The 27412-nt window shown below is 44.7% G+C and overlaps 1 protein-coding gene across 1 annotated transcript in view; it reads left to right on the top strand.

Moving 5' to 3' along the window:
* COL13A1 (collagen type XIII alpha 1 chain) overlaps positions 1-27412 on the top strand; it is a 650895-nt gene that overhangs the window by 471015 nt on the left and 152468 nt on the right. The window contains exons 33-34 of the mRNA XM_069242266.1: positions 4059-4094; positions 5550-5603. Coding sequence (XP_069098367.1) covers positions 4059-4094; positions 5550-5603 — 90 coding nt within the window. The remainder of the gene's footprint in view (positions 1-4058; positions 4095-5549; positions 5604-27412) is intronic.

The raw sequence follows: 27412 nt of genomic DNA on the forward strand, positions 1-27412 counted from the left end.
GACAGGAGAAGACACCCCAGAAAAGGACTGAACTGGTACTTTTAGAACAGCAAAATAACAACATTTCTGAATGAAATATTGTTCTGCTTTAAGGAAATGTTCACTTACAGCCAAGTCTCTATTTAGCACGTTTCTGTCTAGTATGTGGCATGTATTTGATAATAACTAAAGCTTGTGGTTCATTAAACAGTGATCAATGTGGCTACAATAAAGAGGCAATCTTAAAATGTTGCTCGATATTTGCTCAAACACAGCACCAATCACATAGTAAATATACTTGAATCTTATAGCTGGACAAAATAATTTGCTGCTTGCTTTGTAGCTAAGGCGCCAAACCAACATCTGCATATAATGAGGATTCAGAACACTCTATTGACAGCTGGAGGGTTTACCTTGGACAGAATTATGCTTTCAACTACCCTGTGTTTAGAGTTAAGACTTAAACCTGACCATGAACCCATAAATACATAAATAATTACTTCAAACTGTCTACATTTTTTGTACCACATTCAATCACCAAGAAAAATGATTTTATTACATTTCTTGTTCAGTGCTATTGAACATTGCATGTGTGGTAACCACATGTTATTTAGGACACCACCAATGTAAAAGTGATCATCTCTGAATCATTGATTAGTATGATGATTGCTAGACTGCCATCAAGAAAGGTGTTAATACAATTAATGTTTGCATCCTTCCCTCAGATCTTGCTGAAAGTATTAGAAAATGGAAGATGTTCACTTAGAATGCATGGGCTCTTGATCAGTTTTTCCTGTGTATAACACACATCCTCATAACTAAATGCACAATTTATGTCAAATAGTATATTTTCATTAAAGAAAGCCATAGTAATGACATCACTTTGGCATAGTACATAAATGTGGGCAAACCTTATTTTTATCTTTATGCCCCTTTATAAAACTAGAATTAAAATCTTTGTAATATCCTAGTTTGCTACGTCAACATATAAACAGACATTCCTCATATAATCCATCTCTATTTCAGTAATTGGAATATTTAAGCCCTGTTCAATATCAATTTCCTCTCATGACCAATCTGTTGGGGAAATTGACAAATGCTTGAAGTTCTGGCAAGAGTGTAAAATCTGCAATAGTGACAATGTTTGAATTTGGTGAACACTATATATTCAATTGTCTTCACAGAACATTGTAGGGTGTGTACTATTTATCCGTATTCAACTAAAGAGATGCAGGAGCAGGCGGGCACCCCAATATCCTTAGTTACATTGCTAGTCCACATAAAAAAAGTACTGAATTTGTATTTTTAGGACAGCAAATTAACAACTCTTCTGAATAAAATATTGTTCTGCTTTAATGAATTGTTCACTAACAGCCAAGTCTCTATTTAGCACAGTTTTTGCCTAGTGCGTGGCATGTGTTTGATCATAACAAATGCTTAAGGTTCATTAAACAGTGATCCGTCTAGCTAGAATAAAGAGGCAGTCTTAAAATGTTGCTGATATTTGCTCAAAGACAGCACCAATCACTTAGTGCATATACTAGTCATTATAGCTGGACACAATGATTTGCTGCTTGCTTTGTAGCTAATGCACCAAAACAACCTCTGCATATAATAATGATACAGAACACTCTACAGACATCTGGGGGATCTTTCCTTTGACAGCAGTATACCTTCAACTAGCCTGTATTTATATGTAAAACTTAACTTTGACCATAAAACCATAAACACATAAATTCTTACTGCAAACTATCTACATTTTTTATACCACATTCAATCACCAAAATCATGATTTTCTTACATTTCTTGTTCAGTGCTATTGAACATTGCATGTTTGGTGACCATATGTTATTTAGGACACCACCAATGCGAAAGTGATCTTCTAGGAATCATTGATTAGTATGGTGATGGTTAGACAGCCATCAAGAAAGGTGTTAATAAAACTAAGGTTTGGATCCTTTCCTCAGATCTTGCTGAAAGTATTAGAAAATGGAAGAAATCCACTTACAATTCATGGGTTCTTCATCAGTTCTTCTTACATATTACACACACACTCAAAAAGTGGTGGTTCGCTAAAAGGAGGTTCAGGTTGTGCCCTAAGAAAGGGTTTTACAGGATAAAGGATATGTGGCCAGGCACACATAAGCTTGGAAAACAGGACATGAAGATAAGTGTAGAGTTTCTCAATTGCTTTACTTAGCCTTCCACCAAAGCCAAGCATGGTTGTAACCACCAGCCACACATGTTGCTTCAAAAAAATGTTCTAAGAGACTATGCAGTGTCCAAGTAAAAGACTGTGGAGGTGCAGTGGAGTAAAAAAAACTGGCCTGAATTCTCATCAAGTTAGGGACCGCTAGAAGAGACAAAGAAATGCCCATAGTTGTCCAGGGAGTTCATGAACGCCAGGACACTCATTTCAGTCTGTCGATCCCAACATGCAATGGAAAGGTTTGACTAAAGTGAATATATTGTTAATTAACGAAGATAGAGAAGGAATTATCTGAATGACAATTTTCTTTTTACAAAATGTGTTTTCTGACCCAAGTGCAACTAATTCTAAAACCGTTTTCAGCTATTCTCATCCACTGAGTATGCTATTATTGATAGGTATTCAGTAAATGAACGTCTTTTTCAAGATGATGTTTCATTTGAAGGGCCTGAGAGGTACCTTTGATTGTTTAAATTGAGACTTGAGTGACAGTATCAAACAATTTATTTTCTGAGTATTTGAAGATAGAATGCTTGGAAAGTGTAATTGGAAAGCTCTACTCACAGGATGGATAACTGAGAGATTTATTAGTTCAGACCACCAACATGATTAGAAATAATGGATAATCCCTATTATGGGATTCCCTAATGACCACCCTTTCTTTCTTGAAGCAATGCTTTTGAGAAAACCAAGAGTTAATAGTCATTAGTGTTAAGCCACTGTTTATTTTCTCATTCCCATTGGAATTGCATTTATCCAAAAAGGAAGAAGGCTAATATGTTGGTAAGCAAAGGTATTTTCACAGTAGGCAGCAAAACCATTATCAACATTCATCTTGAAACTGCCACCATCCCAAGCTATGGGATCACAGAATTGGTGTGACTTGGTGATAAAACCCTCTTTTCAGTGACAACAGTGCATCAAAATGCTTGGAATGTTCGTTTGTCTGAAAATAGGGAGTGGAAGCTTGTTCTGCCAATAGTGGAATATGAGGACTAAATGCTATGGCACAATGACTGTATTTTACTTTTAGTGCCCTAAATGTAGCATTAAGGCTAAATCCACGCATGGATGCTGTTACATCTAAGTATGTCATTGGTGCTTCATTCTTACACATATTAATCGACCACTAACTGTAATCAGTAGCAGTCACAAAGAATAATAGATCCCACCGTTGGATAGATTTACTTGTGTCATAGGGAGCACCGAAAGATCCATAGCTCACAGTGGCATATCATGTTCAGACTGACTTGCTACTTCCCAGTTTATTAAAATGTGGACTAACTTGCTATGGCATTAGAGCACTTTTACCAGTTAACCTGAAAAAACTACTGTGAAGGTGGTTAAAGATTATCTCTGCTAATGCTACCAATTTATTACTCGATTCCCTATTTCAAGGATTTCTGTTTTAGGCATTTTTCTTTTGCAACTCAAGATATGAAATTCTTGCTGACCATGCACATCTAGCCTATTTTGTCTCATTAAAGCACTTATTATATACATTCCCAATGAAGCCACACTATCGTCAACCAGTGGAATCGGCTCTTGAACTTGTGTCGGAAATCAATGCTGCTAGTCTGATATACATTTTGTCCTTAAGTTTTGATGTGAATAGCAAAAGCAAAATACTATCTCATTTTGTGCACAAGGCAGTGCCAGTTAACTGTATTCATTATGTCATTGTCGTTGGCTTCCTTTGTGAATACCATCACCTTCCCTTGATGTCCTTTTGTTATATTTACAAACATTCCTATGTCCTGAGCCACTGCTTTATTCACTTGTCCCCTCCCTTCAATGTTCTCCCCTCCATGTTTTCGCCTTCCCTTTCCTATCTACCCACCTGCCTGTATAACCCTTTGTCCCTGTTCAGGGTGCTTCAGGTTTTGACGGCAGGCCTGGGCCACCGGTGAGTTTCATCTGCACTTCCCTACATGTTTCTTTCCTAACAATGCAAATGCGTCTTGTCTGTCCAACAGTTACCCGTTTACACTATGAGCAACTGTCTCGAGAAACACAAAAGCTATCCAATTTGTTTGTATTTTGTTCTTACTGTTACACCATATATGCTCTCCCTTATTCTGTTTGTCTGTCTTTATGCCGTGATGTCCTGTCTTCTTAAAGGACTATTGCTTGCGTTACCTCTATTGGTGATCCCACCCAAACCTAGTCAAGAAGTTTAAATGACATATCTTAAATGACAAATAGGGCTTTACACACAGGCTTTAGACATAGACACAAAAAGACTTTGATAAAGGCTGTAAAATGCGTGTCTTTAATACGACTCACCCCCACTGATATGATGGAAAATGGCACCTCCTGCACCTAAATCATAGCATCAACCCACTCAGGCCCAGATTCTCAAAGGTTTAGCGTTAGTTTAGTCTTGATTTTTTAACACTAACCTGACGCTGAACTTTTTTTGCCATTCACAAACCAACACAAATAAGCATTTGCATTGGTTTGTGGGGCAAGGTAACGAAAATCAGTTTTTGTAGAAATCTTTAATGATTTATCGTCAAATAAACTTTTGCCCATTTGTACATAAACATAACACAAGTCTACTAAAATGTACGACGACATTTATACATGCACTGTAGCAAATGTCAGGTCATTAACAAAAAGTGCCATAACCATGGTTGGCTTAACCTCAAGGATGTCCAATGTCTTTGCACTACACTGGGAAAAATGAATGTGATGCTGAGTCTTACACTACCATCCATCTTCTTCTCAGTGTACATTTCTGTAAATGGAGCTGCCTCTGGATATACGGACTGAGTCTTGGCATACAGCTCATTCTTTTACCCTAAGTCAGGAGTCAGGTGGACTAGTGTAGACGGGAAGAATGCTGGAATGTGCATCCTATCATATTTACTTCTGCCTATGCATAAATCTCTGCAGCATGACAATGTTTAAACTGCATGCTGCTCAGCTGCCTTGGCAAAATGATGATTTGTTACTATTATAATGTTCACTGACATGAAAATGCTTTAAAATATACCTAAATCAACCATGCTTTTACCATTGTACAGTTTTCATCCTTGTTTGGGTTACATAGTGAGGGTAATAGATTGAGGTAATTTACTAAAAAAACGTGTGTATGTGAGGTGATGGGAAAAAATCTTTGCTCAAAAGAACGTTCTTTAAAGTCGATAATGGGTGAGGTGCTTAGAATAATGAGTTTTTGCTGAGCTCTAATTGAATTACTATCCTTCAAAACGAACAAAGCTGAAAACTGTAAACGGCTAAATTTAATTTGACTGATTGCATAACTGGAGTCTCTTGCTTAACTTTGCTTTTCTTTCCGGTTTTCATGTTGCTAGACTTTTTAAGGCAGCCTTAGAGCAAATGTGTGTTTTTGCAGGGCAACCCAGGACCAATTGGAGTGCCAGGACCTGCGGGACCGAAAGGAGAGCAGGTGAGTACCACATAATACCATAATAGGTTTATCGGAATAAGTGTAACCGAAAGGAAGACACTGGTGCGATCCCTGGCAGCAGGGAATAAACAGCTGCTACATCAGAGAAAGGCACCCCAAAGTAGAACAAGAAGAGGAGATGATTGAGGCATAAGATACAATGATACAGCAAAACAAAAAATAAAAAGATAGAAAATGTTTGAACATCAGTACAGTAGTGACACAATGAGGTTCTCATTCGACCCTCTTCATTTATTACCAATTCAGTGGCCCACCCTGCCCACGTGTAATTTAGTGTAATCTTAATTAGCATTGGCAAAGCAAATAGATCTTGCCTGTGAAACTTATTCTCTTTGAGAATGCTTTTGTCCTCTACATAGCCATTATGCACACGCACACACGGTGTCCACCTTTATCTCATTTTTCTACAATGTGAAACTGTGCATGTACACTAAAGCATGGTGGCCGTCATGTAATCAAAACTAAACACAGTTAAAATTGGCCATCACATACATACTGGCTTTATTTTGTTTTTAATTTATTATTTCTAAATGGTCGTCTGTCATCTTAGAAAGGTAAGTTAAAAGATAAATAAAGTCTGTGCGGGATGTCACGAGACGACAATTACGCAGCCCTGTAGTAGAATGCAGCTACTGGGTCCTTAAAAAAGAAAATCTACAAAAAAAAAAAAATACATAAAGAGAAGGAGGAAGGAGCTGGGAGGCAGGCAGAGGGATAATAGGAAGCCTTGACGGTACATGGGTCCAGTCTAGGAAACAAATGACCAAAAGAAAGCATTCCACAGCTGTGCAGTTGCCGGGCTCTCACAAAAAGTGTGGAAAAAGGAATCATAGGAGCAGGGGAGTAGGTGGCAAGTGTCCACAAGCAAGGCACCCAGTAGCAGTGTGCTGCTGACAGGCTCTCACAAAAAGAAAAAAATGTAAAAAGAATAATAACTGAATAAAAGGTGGCATGGCAACATTGAAGAAAATGAGGAAAGTTTGGCACTTCATGGTGAGCTAAATAAAAAAAAACAATAACCCCTTCATGTAAGTAGTTGAAGGATACGTATCAACCAGTAGAAACACAGTAGAGAAGCAATGCTCCAGCAGCGGGACAAATACTAGAATAAGAAGTGTAGGAAGTTGGCTGTGTATGCACTATTTCAAAGTAAGGAATAGTATGCACAGAGTCCAAGGGTTCCCCTTGGAGGTAAGATAGTGGCAAAAAGAGATAATACTAATGCTCTATTTTGTGGTAGTGTGGTCGAGCAGTAGGCTTATCCAAGGAGTAGTGTTAAGCATTTGTTGTACATACACACAGGCAATAAATGAGGAACACACACTCAGAAACAATTCCAGGCCAATAGGTTTTTGTAATAGAAAAATATCTTTTCTTAGTTTATTTTAAGAACCACAGGTTCAAATTCTACATGTAATATCTCATTTGAAAAGTATTACAGGTCAGTACTTTAGGAACTTTGAATAATTACAATAGCATATATACTTTTTACATAAAACACATTTAGCTGTTTTAAAAGTGGACACAGTGCAATTTTCACAGTTCCTGGGGGAGGTAAAGTATTGTTAGGTTTTGCAGGTAAGTACACCACCTACGGAGTTAAGATTGGGGTCCAAGGTAGCCCACCGTTGGGGGTTCAGAGCAACCCCAAAGTCACCACACCAGCAGCTCAGGGCCGGTCAGGTGCAGAGTTCAAAGTGGTGCCCAAAACGCATAGGCTTCAAAGGAGAGAAGGGGGTGCCCCGGTTCCGGTCTGCCAGCAGGTAAGTACCCGCGTCTTCGGAGGGCAGACCAGGGGGGTTTTGTAGGGCACCGGGGGGGACACTAGTCCACACAAAAAGTACATCCTCAGCAGCGCGGGGGCGGCCGGGTGCAGTGTGCAAGCTAGCGTTGGGTTTTCAATGGGAGTCAATGGGAGACCAAGGGGTCTCTTCAGCGGTGCAGGCAGGCAAGGGGGGGGCTCCTCGGGGTAGCCACCACCTGGGCAAGGGAGAGGGCCTCCTGGGGGTCACTCCTGCACTGGAGTTCCGATCCTTCAGGTGCTGGGGGCTGCGGGTGCAGGGTCTTTTCCAGCCGTCGGGATTTTAGAGTCAGGCAGTCGCTGTCAGGGGGAGCCTCGGGATTCCCTCTGCAGGCGTCGCTGTGGGGGCTCAGGGGGGACAACTTTGGTTACTCACGGTCTTGGAGTCGCCGGAGGGTCCTCCCTGAGGTGTTGGTTCTCCACCAGTCGAGTCGGTGTCGCCGGGTGCAGTGTTGCAAGTCTCACGCTTCTTGCGGGGATTGCAGGGGTCTTTAAATCTGCTCCTCTGAAACAAAGTTGCAGTCTTTTTGGAACAGGGCTGCTGTCCTCGGGAGTTTCTTGTTCCTCTTGAAGCAGGGCAGTCCTCTGAGGATTCAGAGGTGGCTGGTCCTGGGGAAAGCGTCGCTGGAGCAGGTTTCTTTAGAAGGCAGGAGACAGGCCGGTAGGACTGGGGCCAAAGCAGTTGGTGTCTTCTTTCTTCTTCTGCAGGGGTTTTTCAGCTCAGCAGTCCTCTTCTTCTGTAAGTTGCAGGAAAAAAAAATCTTAATTTCAGGGGAGCCCTTAAATACTAAATTTAAGGGCGTGTTTAGGTCTGGGGGGTTAGTAGCCAATGGCTACTAGCCCTGAGGGTGGGTACACCCTCTTTGTGCCTCCTCCCAAGGGGAGGGGGTCACATTCCTATCCCTATTGGGGGAATCCTCCTTCTACAAGATGGAGGATTTCTAAAAGTCAGAGTCACCTCAGCTCAGGACACCTTAGGGGCTGTCCTGACTGGCCAGTGACTCCTCCTTGTTTTTCTCATTATCTCTCCTGGACTTGCCGCCAAAAGTGGGGGCTGGGTCCAGGAGGCGGGCATCTCCACTAGCTGGAGTGCCCTGGGGCATTGTAACACGAAGCTTGAGCCTTTGAGGCTCAATGCTAGGTGTTACAGTTCCTGCAGGGGGGAGGTGTGAAGCACCTCCATCCAGAGCAGGCTTTGTTTCTGTCCTCAGAGAGCACAATGGCTCTCACCGCATGGGGTCAGAAACTCGTCTCTCAGCAGCAGGCTGGCAGAGACCAGTCAGTCCTGCACTGAACAATTGGGTAAAATACAGGGGGCATCTCTAAGATGCCCTCTGTGTGCATTTTTTAATAAATCCAACACTGGCATCAGTGTGGGTTTATTATTCTGAGGAGTTTGATACTAAACTTCCCAGTATTCAGTGTAGCCATTATGGAGCTGTGGAGTTCGTTTTTGACAGACTCCCAGACCATATATTCTTATGGCTACCCTGCACTTACAATGTCTAAGGTTTTGTTTAGACACTGTAGGGGCATAGTGCTCATGCACCTATGCCCTCACCTGTGGTATAGTGCACCCTGCCTTAGGGCTGTAAGGCCTGCTAGAGGGGTGACTTACCTATGCCACAGGCAGTGTGAGGTTGGCATGGCACCCTGAGGGGAGTGCCATGTCGACTTAGTCATTTTCTCCCCACCAGCACACACAAGCTGGCAAGCAGTGTGTCTGTGCTGAGTGAGGGGTCCCTAGGGTGGCATAAGACATGCTGCAGCCCTTAGAGACCTTCCCTGGCATCAGGGCCCTTGGTACCAGGGGTACCAGTTACAAAGGACTTACCTGGGTGCCAGGGTTATGCCAATTGTGGAGACAACGGTACATTTTAGGTGAAAGAACAGTGGTGCTGGGGCCTGGTTAGCAGGGTCCCAGCACACTTCTCAGTCAAGTCAGCATCAGTATCAGGCAAAAAGTGGGGGGTAACTGCAACAGGGAGCCATTTCTTTACAAGAAGGAAAGCCATTAAATATACTGTCTTGTAGACAAAAGGTCTTCAACACAGGCAGGTAAAGCTGTATGTAAGTCGAGACCTATAAAGGGTACCAAATATTCATACTGTGTCACAGACACAATACCTGAAAGGCAATTTTATTTATTTATCTTTATACATGGTTTTCTACTGCTCGAACCAGGCTTTGTGGTATGACCAAAACGTACTATGCAAGAGCTGGAGTTGTGTACACATAGACTATGCTTCTTTGGAGCCAAAGTGTGGGCACTGTTCAGGGCTCACTTCCACTTCCTGAAATCACCCTCTGGAAGCATTACCAATTGTTCACAAAAGCACTCCACTCCACATAACTAAGTGCTTTGTTCCTATACACTAGCCCCTTATGGCTGGATGCCACTGCTTGAGTGGTCATATGCTGATATTAATCATTTGTAATTACTGCCTAGAACACTGCACTCTACATTATGGAATCCACAGCACAAGGAACAGCACAAGGCTACAATGAAATCTAAAATCTAAAAATGTCCTCTAGATGCAGGCCAGGCCTAAAGCTGCAAGGGAAATCTCAAAACTGAATATCACATCATCAAACCTACTTTAAGTCTAGGGTGCAGCCTGGCCAACTGTAGTGCACTTAACATTGAGAACGTAGGGTCTGACTTAGAGTTTGGTGGAGGGGTTACTCCATCACAAACATGACGGATATCCCATCTGCCACATTACACGTTCTGTAGGATATAATGGAATTGTAATACGGAGGACGGGATAGCCATCACGTTTGTGACAAAGTAAGCCTCACCACCAAACTCTAAATCAGGCCCTTAGGCAGCACTAAATATGGGCCTACTGCCATTTATGATATTATATAAGATCATTGCACCTGAAACATGACTCATCTATAATCTGAGTTCTCTATTATTATTATTATCATTATCAAAATCCTTAACATCTCTACCTACTTGAAGAATTCCAGAACACCTTCAGCAATGCAAAATATCTTAATCTTAACATTATTTTGACCAAATGTCAAGAATGTTTGAAAATGTCTGATTACTATAAGAAAACAAGGCTAATCAAGCAAAAGAAAGAAAACACTCCTCTTGTCAGTTTGGATGCTGCTCCAAGCTGACAACATTCAGCGTCAGTTTGACTCAGTTGAGTTTGACAGGCTACTGTTGGAACCTTTATGATTCTTACCTTATCCATTCATCTTGTTCTCCTAGGAAAGTTGGTTGTTTTTTTATGAATTTAATAAAGATACCAATGACAAGCTTCCAAAATGGCAGTTTATTAACTTTTTCTACTCTGTTATGTGATCTTCATTAACCTTCATAAATAAACATTGAATAGAATGCAGAATGCTATATAGAGCTCTGTAAAGGTAGGAGAATAGATGAGGGCTGACCCACCTAGGGGTTAATTCTGGAGATATTTCACAATAGGCTAGTACTCTGAAAAATGGCTCTACTTAAGTGGCAATGGCATATGAATACATTATATGGACTGCGTGAACAATACTGTAGACCAGTGGTCTTCAAACTTTTTAATCCGCACCCCCCCAGTTGAAAAATAAAAATCATTGGGCCCCCCTCAGAATTTTTCACAATTATTTTAGAAAGATGCCAATGTTTAAATAGGTCTAAATCTATTTAAACATTGCAGTTAACTACTGTTATCTTTTTAAAACTGCAATAACATGCTTCTGCTTAAAACAAAGGCATGTTATCTGTATAATATTTCTTTTGCCCAGAGTTTGGCGCCCCCCCTGGGATCACTTGAGGCCCCCCCAAGGGGGGCCCGCCCCCCTATTTGAAGACCTCTGCTGTAGACAAAACAAAAATAAGCCTACATTTTCTAGCTTTGTTTGTTTTCACTCTGAGGGGTAATGTGGCATCCTGGCTCAAGAATACTCATTTAGAAAGGTAGAAAGCACCAAATACGTCATATGAAAAGAAGCTTTTGATGTATGAGCAATATGATCTTGGATATCGTCTGTCCTTTGAGACATACGTTATTGTTGTCAAGAACATTGAGTTTGTATCCCAACAATATTTCCAGCCTAAATGAAGATCAGTAAAAAGGCTAATGTTAAAAAAAAGTAGCAAATCATGAGGAATCATTTAGAAAAAAGTGTTTTTGAGGATGGTGTGGTTGTAGATACACATGCTTAGCATAATCCAGCCATCTAGTGTTCGGCTAGGCTGTGTGCAAGCTGTTTTTCTTCGAAGAAAGTCTTTCAAGTCAAAAGGTAGAGTGACTCCTCCTCTTGCTGGTAATGCACATGGTCATCGAATCCTTTGTTAGATTGTTTTCTTTTGTCATCGGATTTGGGCGTGTGCTTGTCTGCTCTGATTCAACACCATAGTCGTTCTATCCTTTCCAGAGTACACCATTGTCATTGTTTTCGATCGTGAGATCCTAAGACTCCCTCATCCATTTAACAACGTTGGCTTAGTTGGGGTGACTCAAGTTGGTCGCGGCCCCCGTGGGCCTTCATATATTCAACATTTCTTCCCCACCATGTCCACATGGAATGGAACAGACTCCCTTCTGATTCTGTCCTCACTGCCATGTCAAGTACCCATGCACTGATCTCCATCAGGTGTGTAAGTTGTGCCTCTCCCATGAACCTTCAAAGCCTACAAGTCCTTACGGTTGAAGTGCTGCATGACCGTCAAGCTCAATGCCTCTCAATGTCCCACCGCAGCATCAAAGATACACTGGACTCGAGGACCCTCAAGAAGAAGCAGAAGCCCAAGCATCATCTACTGAAGAGGGCACCTTCTCCCCCAAGGATACCTCCAGCTCTGAACTGGAGATGCAGGATCTCACACCAGGTCAAGACGTGAGTATCAATCATATGGAGTTGCTAGCTATTCACCTGGTGCTCCAAGCCTTCCTTCCTCACCTAATTGCTTAGGTAGAGCTGATCAAAACAGATAACATTACTGCCATGTATAATCTCCAAAGGCTGGAGGCACCAGGTCCCCACAACTGTCACATCTAGCCCAGACCATTTGGAGGTGGGCTGTCCGGTACAACATTGACCTGTTAATGGAGTACTCTCTGGGAGCGGACAACAACTTTGCAGATTTCCTCAGCAGGGTGCGCTAACAAGTCCACGAGTGGGAACTCCACACACAGTTCCTCCTCCCATACTTCTGCTTTAGTGTCATGCAGAAATAGACATTTTACCACATCAGAAAACACCAAGTGCCCAAATGTCTTCTCCAGGTTCCCACACCCAGGGGTAACACACTATGGATGAGTTGGTCTGGAATTTTCAGCTTATGCTTTTCTGTCTCTCTGTCTCTCTGTCTCTCTGTCTCTCTCTCTCTCTCTCTCTCTCTCTCTCTCTCTCTCTCTCTCTCTCTCTCTCTCTCTCTCTCTTTCTCTCACTGCTTCTGTTTGTGCTTTGCAAACTTTGGGAGGCATCTCTCACCCTCATCCTAGTGGCTCCCACATGAGCGTGGCAACCATGGTTCACCACACTCCTAGAACTCTCAGTTGTTCCCCATGAGGTACTGCTGAACAGGAAGGCCATTCTCATGCAGAGCGATGAAGAAATCAGGTACCTAGACCCCACATCCCTCAACCTTGTGATCTGGCTCCTGAAGTCCTAGAGTTTGGTTACTTAGATCTACCACAACCTTGTATGACATTCTTAAGGAAGCGCACAGCGCTACTACATATGCCAGTTATGTGGGAAAGTGGAAAAGATTTGTTCATTATTGTCAATCCAAAAAAATTTACCCTTTTATACGCCAAGTGCAAGACAGTGTCTGTGAGTTATTTTGTTTACATACCTCTCATCTAGCTTTTACATGTATAAGACTACACCTGCTTGCAATAGCCGTGTAGTGGTACAAAGAAGGTAATACACTTCTCTATGCAGGATTCCTGTCATTACAGCCTTCCTGGAATGTTTTAAAAGAGTCCTACCTCCAAGGGCGCCACCAGTTCCCACTTGGAATCTCAATATTGTAATTTACAAGATTGAAGGGCCTTCCATTTGAGCCCCTCCACTCCTGCCCCCTCCAATTTTTATGCGGGAAGATATAATTTCTAGTCACTATCACATCGCTCAGACGTGGCAGTGAGTTCAGGTATTAACTTTAAAAGAACCCTTCCTCCAACTACAAAGAGGTAGAGGGTACCACACAACAACCCTAAATTTCTTTCAAAGGTGATGTCTCAATTCCATCTTGATCAATCAAATTTCCAGAAGATTTTCCCTAACCTGACTCTCTTGTGGAAAGGGCTCTATACATCTTGGATGTCAAACGGACCTTCATGTATTATACTGATAGAACCAAATCATTTAGGAAAACACAACACCTCTTTGTTGCCTTTTCAAAACCACACAAAGAAATGGCCATTTCTTAATCAGGCACTGCACGTTGGATCATCAAATGCATCCAAACATGCTATGCTAAAGCTAAAAGAACTTTACCTATCCCTCCAAGAGCTCACTCCACTCGTAAGAAAGAGCTTAAATGGCCTTCCTAGTAAATGTACCTATACCTGACATATATAAAGCAGACACCTGTTCTACACTGCCTACATTTACAAAACATCACTGTGTAGGTGTGCTGGCTTGTCAACAAGCGAATGTTGGCTAAGCAGTTCTATATACTTTATTTCAAATAACTATAACCGACCACAGGTTAACCACCTCTTATAGAGGAGGACTGCTTTACAGTCTATGCAAAGCATGGGTATCTACAGCCACACATTCCTGGAGCAGAAAATGTTACTTACCCAGTAAGCATCTGTTCATGGCATGTAGTGCTGTGGATTCACATGTGCCCACCCTCCTCCCTGGGCGCCTGTGTTTGTTACAGTTTCCTATATAAGTGCTCACAAATTCATTTAGCATGGACATCTCACTAAGCTTCACATTCATCCTCACCTGCCTTGGAGAAAACAGTCTAACAGTGGAGTCGATGACCATGTACATTACCAGTAAGAGGAGGAATCACTCTACCTTGTGACTCAAAATACTTTTTTAGAAGAAAAACAACTTTCACTCATTCGAGACCAACACAATATGGCATGATAATGCAAATCACGTAAATCTACAGCATTACATGCCATGAACAGATGCTTACTGGGTAAGTACATTTTCCTAATCAAGCTGATAAGATTTTATGTGGGAAAATATTTCAAAGTAGTCACTAAGATATAATTGTACACACATATATGTAAAATAATATAGCAGATATCCTTTACTGCCACAAAAATAACATCCATTCCTTGCTAGTTACTCCTCAAGTCATTTCTGAGAAAGACACTGTCTTTAAGACATAACAGTGTGAGATGGGCAAATGTTCAAACATTCTGTAAGTAGTAATTATTTACTTAACATAAAAATATGTTACAGAACCATCTCTTCAAGATCTTTTCTAGCATAAAACCTCTTATTTAGATCACAACAGCCACGGTGTGGGTGGATGTAGAGTGCCTACTCCAGTAGACAACCAACTCAGTGAGCTACCTAGGTGTGCAGGTCCACATGGACCTAGAGGTGGTGATCTTGGAACACTATGGTAGAGCAGTGCAGTGATTAACTGAGTCTCTCGAGCGCTGGATCCATGTCCCTCATTCACTTTGTGGTGATGTCACCATCATGAAAATTATGGTGCTACCCTGTTTTTGTTCCTTTTTGGCACTATAGCTATTTTGCTACCTGATTTGTTTTTTCAAACTTTGTGAGCAGTGTTGGTGCAAATGGCAAAGGCTTGGAAGCAACCGTGGGTACAGCTGGGACACACTCACTCTTCCCTATTCAATGGGTGAGCTGAATGCCCCGGATTTGGAGGCTTACTACAGGTCTGCACAATGCATGTCTGTGCATTATTGACTGCATGTGCCATGGGATCTCCCTCACCTTTGGCTGGAGCATGATGCTGCCTTCCGGCTGTCCTTACCCAGGACAATATTTCACAGGTGCCCTCATCATTGTCACACTATAGATCTCCTTGGAATCACCCAGAGTATGTGGAGGAAGTGTGCTGAGTCACCAGCATGGCCCCTGCTCTACTCCCCTAAGATGCCACTGGAATGGTCTATATGGCTCCCCCTGGGACTGGAGAGAGCCACGGAGGGTACATTGTGTGAGCTTGGTATGAGCTGCATGGGTGATTTTCTTACAGATGGACTCCTTCGTAGTTGGGAACAGGTAAGTGATCAGTACAAAGCGCCTACTGTGCTTGCACAGTTTCACTATTAACGGGCCCACTATATGATGTGGTATCTACTGGTTGACTCAATGGTGGAGGCTAAGTAGATCCCTGAGCTAACTCACCTGTTACAAGCAACGTTCCCACATCGCCTGATCGACAAACTATAAGCATGTGCACAGGAGTCCTGCTGGTGCCATGAAGGCTAGGCAGGACTGGCAGGTAGACTTGGATGTAGTAATCAGCGATAAACAATGGGCTTACTGCTGTTCTTTGGTGAGGACCATCTCCTCAACTGTTTAACACCAGCTGATCCACTTCAAATATTTAAACAGGGTCTATTGCACTCCGGCTCGGTTACTTAGATTTGGCCTGCATGATCATTCCTGATGTCCACACTGCGGTGCTGCTGATGCTGGATTCATGCATGTGGCCTGGCTATGCCCCGAGGTACAACATTTGTGGCTGGAGGTGGCAGCAGCTCTGCCTGAGATCACAGGTGAAGCTATTGCATTCCCTTCTATTGGCAGTGCTGGACTACGATAGGGATGTCCCTAGTTCCTCCAGGTGTCTCATCACTTTGGGGCCTTTACTTGCACGGTGTCGTATAGCGATGTGCTAGATGAAGGGCTTACTCCCAACTTTACAGGTCTGGTATACTGACATGATCTTCTGTAACACCCACTTGGATGTGTATCATGACCTCATGCCTATCAAGAAGCCACCCAAATAATGTTCGGCGCCCCTAGCAGGTATTTCTTACACACGCTGGATGACAAGGGTGCGGACATGGATGTGGGAGGAGCTATACCCTAATTATTGCAATGTGTGGCAGGAGAAATGTGACTGGCAGTATGTTGGATGCTGTGATGCACGGCGTACAGTGAAAAGCAGACAGTGAAAAGCGCGACGGGTGCAACTGCACCCGTCGCACGGCCGCAACACCGCCGGCTCCATTTGGAGCCGGCTTCTGTGTTGCAGGCCTCCTTCCCGCTGGGCCGGCGGGCGCTAACATGGTTAGCGCCCTCCGGCCCAGCGGGAAGGTTGTAATGCCGGTAGGGTTCTTTTGGCCGCGTAGCGGACAAATGGCGGTTCCCGCCTGGCGGGCGGCGGTATGTTTAATTGCAAACTTGACAGCTTTACTTCCATGAGCTATTTATCTTGCCAGTGAATGCTTTGCTCTTTTTTGCTGGTTGTCACAAAATGAGAATAAACTTTAAAAAAACTTCTTATCTAGAAAAAGTATTCAGAATGGAATTTCTTTAATGTTAGAACAATCCTGAATAAAGGCTTATGCCTAGTTTGATAAGGACCATGCAGCCTGAATGAGTTTGAAGCATCTTTAGGCTTTTTCAATGTAGCGAAAAGCTTTATGAAGGAGCAATTGAAAACATTGGCTGTAGAGGAAGACATTTATAGAAAGGCACTCTCCTTATTTTTTTTTTGCAACATATTTTGAGAAGACCTGGAAGACGTGTAAGAGTATGCTTAATTTTGTTGTTCTACCTTGTTGAAATGCCATTAATGTTTGAGGTATTGGTAAAAGGGCTTCTTGTGATGTCTGACAGAAGGTCCTGGATATCATCAAAACAAGACCCAAAGAAAACAAATTTGAAATAGCCAAAGAAAAAGAAATTAAAATAATCCTGCCAAGAGAAGACTAAAAATAAATCTCCTCCAAAACAAGCACTATTATGAACGTTCTAGCAATGAACGTTGTAAAAGCTTGTCTTGGGGGACAATGTTGCCTATCTTAATGCCCAAATGCAGGTGATATAATAAAACGCCTCAGAAGTATTTGCTCTAGAGATCCCTAGTATTGGAGATTGGTGTGCTTACCTCTCCATGTTTCTACTGTGTGATTTATGTGTGCTACATATGTCAATCAAGCAGAAATGACAATAAGAACATGTGCTTCTACCTACCAGCTGCCTCCTTTGTTCTGCGTTTTAAAATGTGAAAAAACAAAATGGAAAACATATTTTTTACCTACAAAGCAGGTTTGGTCGCAAACAAAGAAATCAAACACAATCCATCATCTAGCGGTATTTCAGAATTATCCTAACCATACAGTATTCATTGAGAATTCGTAATTTCATGATGTGTCTGCCTTTCCTAAGAAAGGGCTAAGGCATATACTACCCCGCCAAGGTTGCGAGCGTATGAGCACAACATCATTACCCAACTTCTCGAAATTCACACATAGCACAGCACAAATAGTACTGTCACATATTTCATGGTGAAATTACCTACTTGTTAGTTATGATATTATAGGAGCTTTAGTGGGTTGAATCCCCTTATTGCTTCTAAACATTTCTATGACATCGCCCACATTCAGTCAGTAGAACTAACGTCGAGTATTTTCTGGGAGTGAGGAATGCTAGATGTTTTGCAAAGTAGGCTGCTATTCAAAACGCTTCAGATAACTAAAGCGAGAATGTCTTTTAATAAGAAGTATGAAGGTGATGTGATGGGCGTCAGTACCGTGAAGCAGTGCCTCTTCACTTTTTGTTAAAAAGAAATACATTCATCATATTTTTCAGAGCATGGTCTGCACTTGGAGAGTGAGTGCATATAAGCTTTCATGAGGCGATAGCTGTAGGAATTCTATTAGGTCTAACTGAACTTTATTACTATTTACCCATGACACACGTAGTATCAAGGATCTTTTATGAGGGCCCTTCAAATGGTATTAGTCCCTTCTCCAACACGTTAGCCTGTTGGATCTGGGGCTGTCTTAACTATGTAGTTCTTAGATCATAAGGGCCACTGTGACACTGGGCCTCTTCGATGCCATGGTCCTCTAAATGTTGTGGCACCATAGATTGAGAGGGTTTCTCAAAGTTGAAACTCACCTAATGTTTGAACCTTGTTAACATTGAGAGTGTTAAAGTGCTGCAAGCCCACAGGTAAACAGAAGTTGAAAAAAGGTAGATGTAAATCACCCCTAGTTAATTTGGTGGCCTCGTCCTGATCAATTATGGGGGACCGAAACTAAAGTCTGGCAAGGCATTGGAAATGTTTAGTGCTTATCAATGGCTATCCTCATTGTAATCCTCTTGCTAGATAGCCACTAGAAAATGAAATTTAAAATCACATTCACGATGTGAAATGCCCAAGAAAAGTGTGTAATTTACAGGTGCTCCATCACCATGAGACAGACTCCAATAGTAAACAGCTGTCATAAACACATGGAAAAGAGACTATAAAATAGCTTTTAACAACCTCCATTATTGGCTTTAACGTAAATACAATGGCAGGCAGGTATCCAGTAAGCAACAAATGCTTCACATAAAAAAATTTCAGTGAAAAAAAGATAAAGGGCCAAACGTATTGAGTTTCCAGTATAATTGCTTGACAAGGCAGAAATATTGACTGATTCTGCACTTCATCCTGAGATAAAAAGTCTATTTTGTTGATTTGGCAGTGTCCAATGCCTCTATGAAAAGCTGTTGCTTATCTTTTGTTAACCTGGTGCACTTTCAAGTATTTAAAAGTTTTCTTAGCTGTCGTGGTTTCTTTTAAATTATATTGAGTTAGTTTAAAACAAGAGAGAAGATGTTGCTTTCAAATAGTGTCGTAGTTGGACTCTTGCTCTAGGCAAGACTGCTGGTTTATGCATGACAATACTTATGTTTGTAGGCGACTATGCCAGTCCTACAACAAATCGCAACTGTCGTCCAAATCCTCCCGGCTCACAAACAGCACCTCACCAGAAACCTAAACAGTAAAAGGTGATTTGTGGCAGCCTGTACGTATAGACTCAAGAGTGTGACATCTCAGGGAGTATCATGGTTAAACGGAGATTACCCCTTTCTCACATAAACACAGTCTCAATCAAACAGAGGCAATGAAGTAGATGCAGTAAAGTTTCAATAGGTTTTATTTAGCAAAACTGCAATCTGCGATAAGTTGTATTGGCTGCAATGATTAGGATAATGAACATTGCAAGAAACAGAATGGTAAAGACAAGAGACATTGATACAAAGATCCCCACCATCTTGCAATAACATGAAAAGACGTGAAGTGTGTAATATGTCCTAATACCCTAGCATAATGAGCCTAACCTCTAAACTAAAAGAGAGCTAGGCATGTTAAACCTAATCTTCCAATGCCATGTCCATGAGAAGAGCCACCCAACCCTCATTACCTTGAAATGAGGTCTCTAACTCAGACTCCGTAGGGACACAAAGATAGGGTCAGCGTCAAGGCGACGTGCAGCATCGATAGCAGCAATGGCATCTGGTCGGAATCCCTCTGACTGTCTGTTTAAGTGACGAGTATTTATACAGATCTGCTTGGACCCCTGACGTAGGTCTGTTCCTAAACAATAGATAACAAGCCATGGTTGGGATGGTAATTAATGTAAACAATTCCCTCGGAAGCATGAACAGGGAAAGTGCCTAATGTGACCACCTACAGTTTGTTTATTTTTGTCGCTTGATATTGACGCCTTAGCCCGGTGGCACTGATAACGCAAACTAAAACATGGGCCTAACTAAAAACAAGGTAGCCACGTAAAAGTTTTAATTAAGTAAATGCGCAAAAAAAGAGCAAGCTAGGTAGGGTAAAAGTCACTAGGTGACGGGGGCGCGGGTCTGCAAGCCAAAGGATAAGCTAACTCCTGTATCCCATTAAAACAAACTAGGATTCACCTCACCCTCCCCATTGCTGTAACAAGTATGACACCATAACTTGCCACCACCGAAGGTGAATGAGTCCAAATGCTAAAAATGCTTTGGACAAAAAGCTAAAAGCTAAAAAAATCAAATTTAAAAACGTGTTAAAAATCAATAGCTAAAAGCATACAAAGAGATATAGGGGGTCATTCTGACCCTGGCGGTCATGGACCGCCAGGGCCAACGACCGCGGAAGCACCGCCAACAGGCTGGCGGTGCTTCCGGGGGCATTCTGACCGCGGCGGTAAAGCCGCGGTCAGAAAAGGGAAGCCAGCGGTTTCCCGCCGGCTTCCCGCTGCCCCAGGGAATCCTCCACGGCGGCGCTGCAAGCAGCGCCGCCATGGGGATTCCGACCCCCTTCCCGCCAGCCTGGTTCTGGCGGTTTTCACCGCCAGAACCTGGCTGGCGGGAACGGGTGTCATGGGGCCCCTGGGGGCCCCTGCAGTGCCCATGCCACAGGCATGGGCACTGCAGGGCCCCCTTAACAGGGCCCCACATAGATTTTCAGTGTCTGCGTGGCAGACACTGAAAATCGCGACGGGTGCAACTGTACCCGTCGCACCCCTTCCACTCCGCCGGCTCCATTCGGAGCCGGCATCCTCGTGGAAGGGGGTTTCCCGCTGGGCGGGCGGGCGGCCTTCTGGCGGTCGCCCGCCAGCCCAGCGGGAAACTCAGAATGACCGCTGCGGTCTTTTGACCGCAGTACGGTCTTCTGGCGGATCCCGCCAGGCCGGCAGCATCCGCCGCCGGTGGGGGTCAGAATGACCCCCATAATGTTGATTATGACAAGCACAGCAGTCCAAAGTAAGGGTAATAAATGTAAACTTTGGATTTGGTATAATAAGCCAAACATCAAACCTTTCTAACAATAGTCAAGATCTTGAAGAGCATCTTCAAAGCCATCGAATGGAAAGGACCTCAGGAAAGAGGCCACATCGTCAGATGTTAGACCGATCACAGGGTAGGCAGACGGATCCACGGAGCAGTAGTGCACAGTAGTCACTTGTGCAGATCCACCTGCAGGAGTGGCATCCTCCATAGTGCCAAAAAGAGCCAGATCGTTCACCAAGGGTGGCTCATAAGTGGCCTCGCGAATCAGCCTTAGTCTCAAGGGGCACGACCATGAATGAACCCTCACTGGGGACATCAGCAGTGCTTGGTCCACAGGAGGCACTGGCGTAACGCAAGACACACTGTAGGCAAGTGTTCGAAGAGATGCCATACGCAGTGAAAGACTGGTTGCACACACCGTAGGCATGGTCAAATGACAATGACCAATCACGCTCCAATTCCTCCAACAAGGAAGCATCGAAGACCTGAACCATGCGTTCACAGCACAGTTGAGCTGGTGGCAGCGGCTCCATTGCTTTGCGTAGAAGGAAAGACACAACCACTGCAAATCAGAAGAAATAGCAGTAGTATTCCACCAATCAATGCCAAAATGATAAGAAAGCTGTCAAACACACTTGAAAGGAGTGAATGGATGGCTGATGGAATGACTCCGAAGATAGTCTGGAAGGTGGACACAAATCCAAACCCAACAGCCTTAAAGAAGTGGACAATCCTAGTAGTGCTTGAGGCATTAAAAATTCTGGATACCAGCTCTCCAAAGTGCTTGGGGAAGTTGCTATTTAATAGGGATTGTATCTCAGCTGATGATCTCCTAATCTGGCTAACATACATCTCTCTAGCTGATGTCAACACGACTTGTTTTTTAAACAGTAGCGCCTTTAGTCTGCTCAGCTTTGCATAATTTACATTAACATTATCAATGTGAGGCCACATTTCGGATACTTTTATCTCTCGTGTGGGGGGAGTAGATCTTGGGAATAAAACTTGTTCTTAACACATAACGACCTTAGAGACTGAAGTTGCATAGGAAATTCCTGGTCGCATACCACAACAGCTTTGGTCGCTCAGCACCACATGACTTCCTTTCGAAAGTACATGAAATGCTGGTCGAATCAAAAGGACGGGAAAACCCTTCAGAAAACAGGCCAAGTTCGCCGGTCAGACATTTGTATTCAAAGGGCAACTCCCACTCTTCTTTCATATAGCTATCGCCTAGTCACTTGCACTTGTCCACAGCAAGATCTTTCAGGCATTTAAAAAAACAAAAAGTGGAAATGGGCAAATTAATGATGCCATGTAGGAGTCATACCTCTGAAGGACTTTCAGAAACTGTGAAAGGCAACTTTTCTAACTTTTCTATGTGAAGCATGGTGAAACTCGCTTCCCTTTTTTTATACATTGTCTGTTATTCCCAGGATTAATTCAAGGCAGTGAACAATTCACTACCGTTAATGTACTGCCATGGAATTCGGCCGTTTTTCAAAGTGTGTAACGTCCAACCCAACAGCATGATGGAACGCAGCTGACTTTGTCCATGATATAAAAGGGACATGTCTGTCCTAATTATATCAATCGCAGATGACACTATGGCCCTCATCATGACATTGGCAGAAAGTAATAAAGTGGTGGAAATACCCCAAACAGGCCGGCAGCACTTACTGCCAAACTATGACCATGACGGTGGGAACTCCCATAGACAGCCAATGTACCACACCATCCACCAGTGTTAACAACATGCACCATGGCGGTCGCCATCAACAGCCAGGCGGAAGACAACCATATTATGACACAGGAAACTGCCAGGATTTCCGGGGCGGTGCCAACGCCATCAAAAGCCTGGAGGAAACAGAACACAGAAAACAAAAGACTCACCAACAAGTACACAGAGGACTTCGCCGCCGCCATGGAACCAGAACTTCAAGTCTTCCCTTTGCTCATGTACGCCATGCTGACGAAGACGACGACGGTGAGTACAGCCACCTAGCACACAAGGGAGGAAGGGGGGAAAAGAAGAGTGACACACACACACACCATACACACAACCAGCTGCAGACGTAAACCAATCACACACGACACACGGCACAATAATATAGATGGACCAGATTTCATTGCAAGGGAAAAACCACCACATGAACTTGATATGTACAATTGTCCACAAAGGGTCACTGCCCACAAAGGGCCCACATGGCCACAGGGCACAGTCCAAGGCCCAACCTATCTCCTGACTTCAACTGCACAAAACTCTGCAGGAGCATCATTTTGTAAATGGGCAGGGACCTCAGGGGGATGAGGGGGCACCTCAGCTGAATTCGGGAACTTGCCCACTGCTTCTTGTGGGGGCTCCATGCCCATTTCTCTGTGCTGGGGAGTGCAAGGCCACAGTCTCTCAGGTGAGTGACTTGCCCACTGCTTCTGGAGGGGGCTCCATACCCATTTCTCTGTGCTGGGGAGTGCAAGGCCGCAGTCGCACAGGTGAGTGACTTGCCCACTGCTTCTGGAGGGGGCTCCTTGTACATCAGTCCCAGGAGGGTAGTCTACATGCCCTCTGCTGGAGGTGAGGGCTGCACTGTCTCATCTGAAGGTGAGGGATGCACAATGTCAGCTGGTGAAGGTGCCTACTGGGCAGCCTCTGCTGGAAGTGAGGGCTGCACTGTCCCAGTGGGTGAAGGTGCTGTGTCTGCAAGAGGAGTGGGCTGCACTGCCTCAGCTGGAGGTGAGGGCTCCGTGACCACTGGTGGTGGTGGTGTCATACTGCCAGCCTCAGCTGGAGGTGAGGGCTTCTTCCCCTTCATGACAGGAGTCGAGGGCTTCTTCCCTTTTATGGCAGGAAGTGCAGCCTCCTTCCCCTTCATGGAAGGAGGTGCGCCTCCTTCCCCTTCAGGGCTTTTTCCCCTTCGTGGATGTGGCTGTGGGATCCTTACCCTCCATGGCTGGTGGAGTGGGAACCATCAATGTCTTGCCTCCACGGCTAGGAGATACCTCCACTGTCCATGTGGACTGTTTGGCTGAGGTACTGGGCTGGGTCGTTGGGTCCCTGTTCTTACAGGCAGGAAGGGAGAGGGGGGAGGTCAAGTTGGACAAGGAAAACCTTTTTAGGGATGGTGGGGCAGGAAGAGGGAGGAGGGATGGGAGTGGAGGGTGAGGGAGTGGTTGTTGAAGGAGTGTGTCTGCTGGACGTGGGTGCAGGTGCATGGGGAGTGTGCTGATGTGAGGTAGATGGCTATTGGGTGTGTGAGTGCTTGCGTTTGTGACCTTTAGGAGGAGTGAGGACAGACAGGGTTGGAGAGGACACAGGGGACGCGTGCATGGATGTTGTGGAGGTGTCTGCTAGTGAGGTGTCTGTGTGCTGCTTGGTGTGGTGATGCTGGAGGTGGATGTTGAAGCAGTGCATGCAGCTGTGAGTGTGGATGTGACTGTGAGGGAGGCGGAGGAGGAGGAGGGGGAGACAGTGGAGACAGTGGATGTGGTTGTGTCTGCAACTGTCTGCTGTTTGCGTGAGTGCTTGTGTGTTGAAGTGGGGAGCCTGTGTTTGACTGTGCTACTCTTGTGTGTTGTCCTGTGTGCATGCTCATCTGTATGTGTGCATGGAATGTGTTGAGGTTGAGGAGACTGGGACTGGGAAGTGGTAGTTGGAGGGGGGACAGTAGGGACAGGGACAGTGGCTGCCATCAGAGAGGAGGCCAGTGCTTGAATCGATCTCTGTTGGGCCACCAATCCACCGCAATTACACTCCAGGAATGCACTGCATTGCTGCATCTGATATGCCAGCCTCTGGATGGCATTCACAATAGTTGACTGCCCTACAGAGATGGATCACAGGAGGTCAATAGCCTCCCCACTCAGGGCAGCAGGGCTCACTGGGGAAGGGCCTGAAGTGCCTAGGGTGAAGGAGATTCCCACCCTCCTGGGCGGGCAACTCGCTGAGGGGCTGCTGGGAGGGCGGTGCTGGTACAGAGGGTGGTGGCTGTACCTGCAGCTGGGGTGGTCACAAAGGTGTCCACCACCACCAAGGAGCTTCCATCGGAGGAGGTATCTGAGTCAGTGTTGTCACCTCCTGTCTCCGCCATGGTACTCCCCTCGCCCTCTGTTTCACTGGTTCCCTTGACATCGGTGGACTCTGCCTCCTGGGTCCTGTGAGATGCAGCTCCCTCTGTTGCTGGTGCCCCGGCTCCTCTACCAGGTGATGCTAATGCACACATGGACAGGATGACTGTAGATAAAGGGGGGGAGAGAGAAAGAGAACACTGGGCCAATTACTGCACCAACACCACAGTTGGCATACATAGCACCATCACACACATGGATCAGGATTGAGCACTATGCATTGCACTGCTATTGATTTGGCTAAATGCCACAGCAAGATGAGGGCCAAACACCACCAACTGCACCCCTCCTGGGAGTCACTAAGCTCTTATCTGACATGGAATGCAACCTAGCTAGGATACCTTATTTTCCCTTTCAACCATTACCCTGGAGCTGGATCACTCTGTAATGTCTGGCCTGGCATTAAGGGCAGACCACTAGCTGACACCCATCACCCAGATCCCATGCCACCTACAAATTATTGTTGAAACGGCCACTGTACTCACCCCCTTGTGGCTGCTGTGATGCCCTAAAGCACCCATCCAGCTCTGGGTAGGCCACTGCCAGTATGCAGGCCATCAGGGGGGCCAGGTTTCAATGGGCACCCCTTCCTCATTGGGAGGCCATCCCCAGCTGGGCATCCGTGGTCTCCGGGCCCAGCGTCTCAGGTTCTCCCACCATTTCCGATGGTGGGTGTCTGCCTGTCATAGACCCCCAGAGTCCGCACGTCCTTGGCGATGGCACACCATAATCCATTCTTTTTGATGGGCGCTGACCTGCAAGGTGATACAGATGGGAGGACACCATTAGACATACAATCCAGCCTGTCACACATATGGTCCACCAATCCCGTTTGCTTCACCATTGGCATACACATCGGCTGGCACACACCATGTACAACACCACATGACATCTCCCCCATGACATGATGCTTGCACACACATCTCCACACATCCTTCCCACATGCATCGTGCCCAAGGTGTACTCACCTGTTGGTCTGGAGGCCCATATAGCAGCCCATACTGGGGTAGGACCCTATCCACCAATCGCTCCAACTCCTCCGAAGTGAAGGCAGGGGCCCTTTCCCTGGTCACACGGGCCATGGTAGGTTCCAGACACAGGTCACAGCAGCACACACAGTGTAGCTGTTCTCCTGCTGAAGGTCAGGAAACTACTGAGGAATCAGATAGAAAACTGCAGTTACGTCAGAGGGGGTGTAGACTGTCACCGCCGTTCAGAACCCCATTGGCCACTGTACTCCATGGAGCCCCATATTATCTAATAATGAATTGCACGGTGGTGCAAGACTGTCTTCTGCCACGACACCAAACGTTGGCGGAGTTATCTCACTTCCACCTGTCCCTAACTACAGGACAGACAGACAGTCATCATGGTGATGGACAACCATCAGATTGACCTTTACTGCGTCACTGCCTAGATTTGCACATACATTGTCATTCCCACTGCCCCATCACATAAATGCAACATGCACACTGATGCTGCGGTTCCAATGTTCAAATTGTGACTGCCTACCCACTGTTGTGTCCCTTAGATACCTACCGCTGCAGATGAATGGGAGGAGAAGACAAACCTCTGTGTACAGACCCCTTGTGGACTTGGCTACACTGGAGGACAGGCACATTATACTGACTTATAGACTGGACAGAGCCACAATCACAGAGTTGTGTGCCCAATTGGAGCCTGACCTGACATCAGCTATCCGCCATCCCACTGGGATCCCCCCTCTTGTGCAAGTGCTATCAGTGCTTCATTTCCTTTCAACTGGTTATTTCCAAGTGACAGTGGGCTTGGCAGCTGGAATGTCACAGCTAATGTTTTCTATTGTGCTGGCAAGGGTCTTGCCTGCCCTGGTGAGACACATGTGCAGCTACATTGCTTTCTCCGAGGTGGAAGATTTGACCATTGTAAAGGCAGGATTCTATGCAATTTGCCATATCCCCAATATAATTGTTGGAATTGACAGTACACATACTGCGTTAGTCCCCTCCCCACCAGAATGAACAGGTGTTCAGGAATCGTAAGAGTTTCCACTCACTGGATGTGCAAATGGTTTGCCTGGTGGACCAGTACATGTCCCGCGTCATTGCCAATTATCCTGGATTGGTGCATGATGCCTTCATCCTGAGGAATAGCAGCATGTCACGTCTTACGTGCTGCCTTAACCTGG

This window comes from Pleurodeles waltl, chromosome 6 (genome assembly GCF_031143425.1).
Source record: "Pleurodeles waltl isolate 20211129_DDA chromosome 6, aPleWal1.hap1.20221129, whole genome shotgun sequence".
NCBI classification, from domain to species: domain Eukaryota; kingdom Metazoa; phylum Chordata; class Amphibia; order Caudata; family Salamandridae; genus Pleurodeles; species Pleurodeles waltl.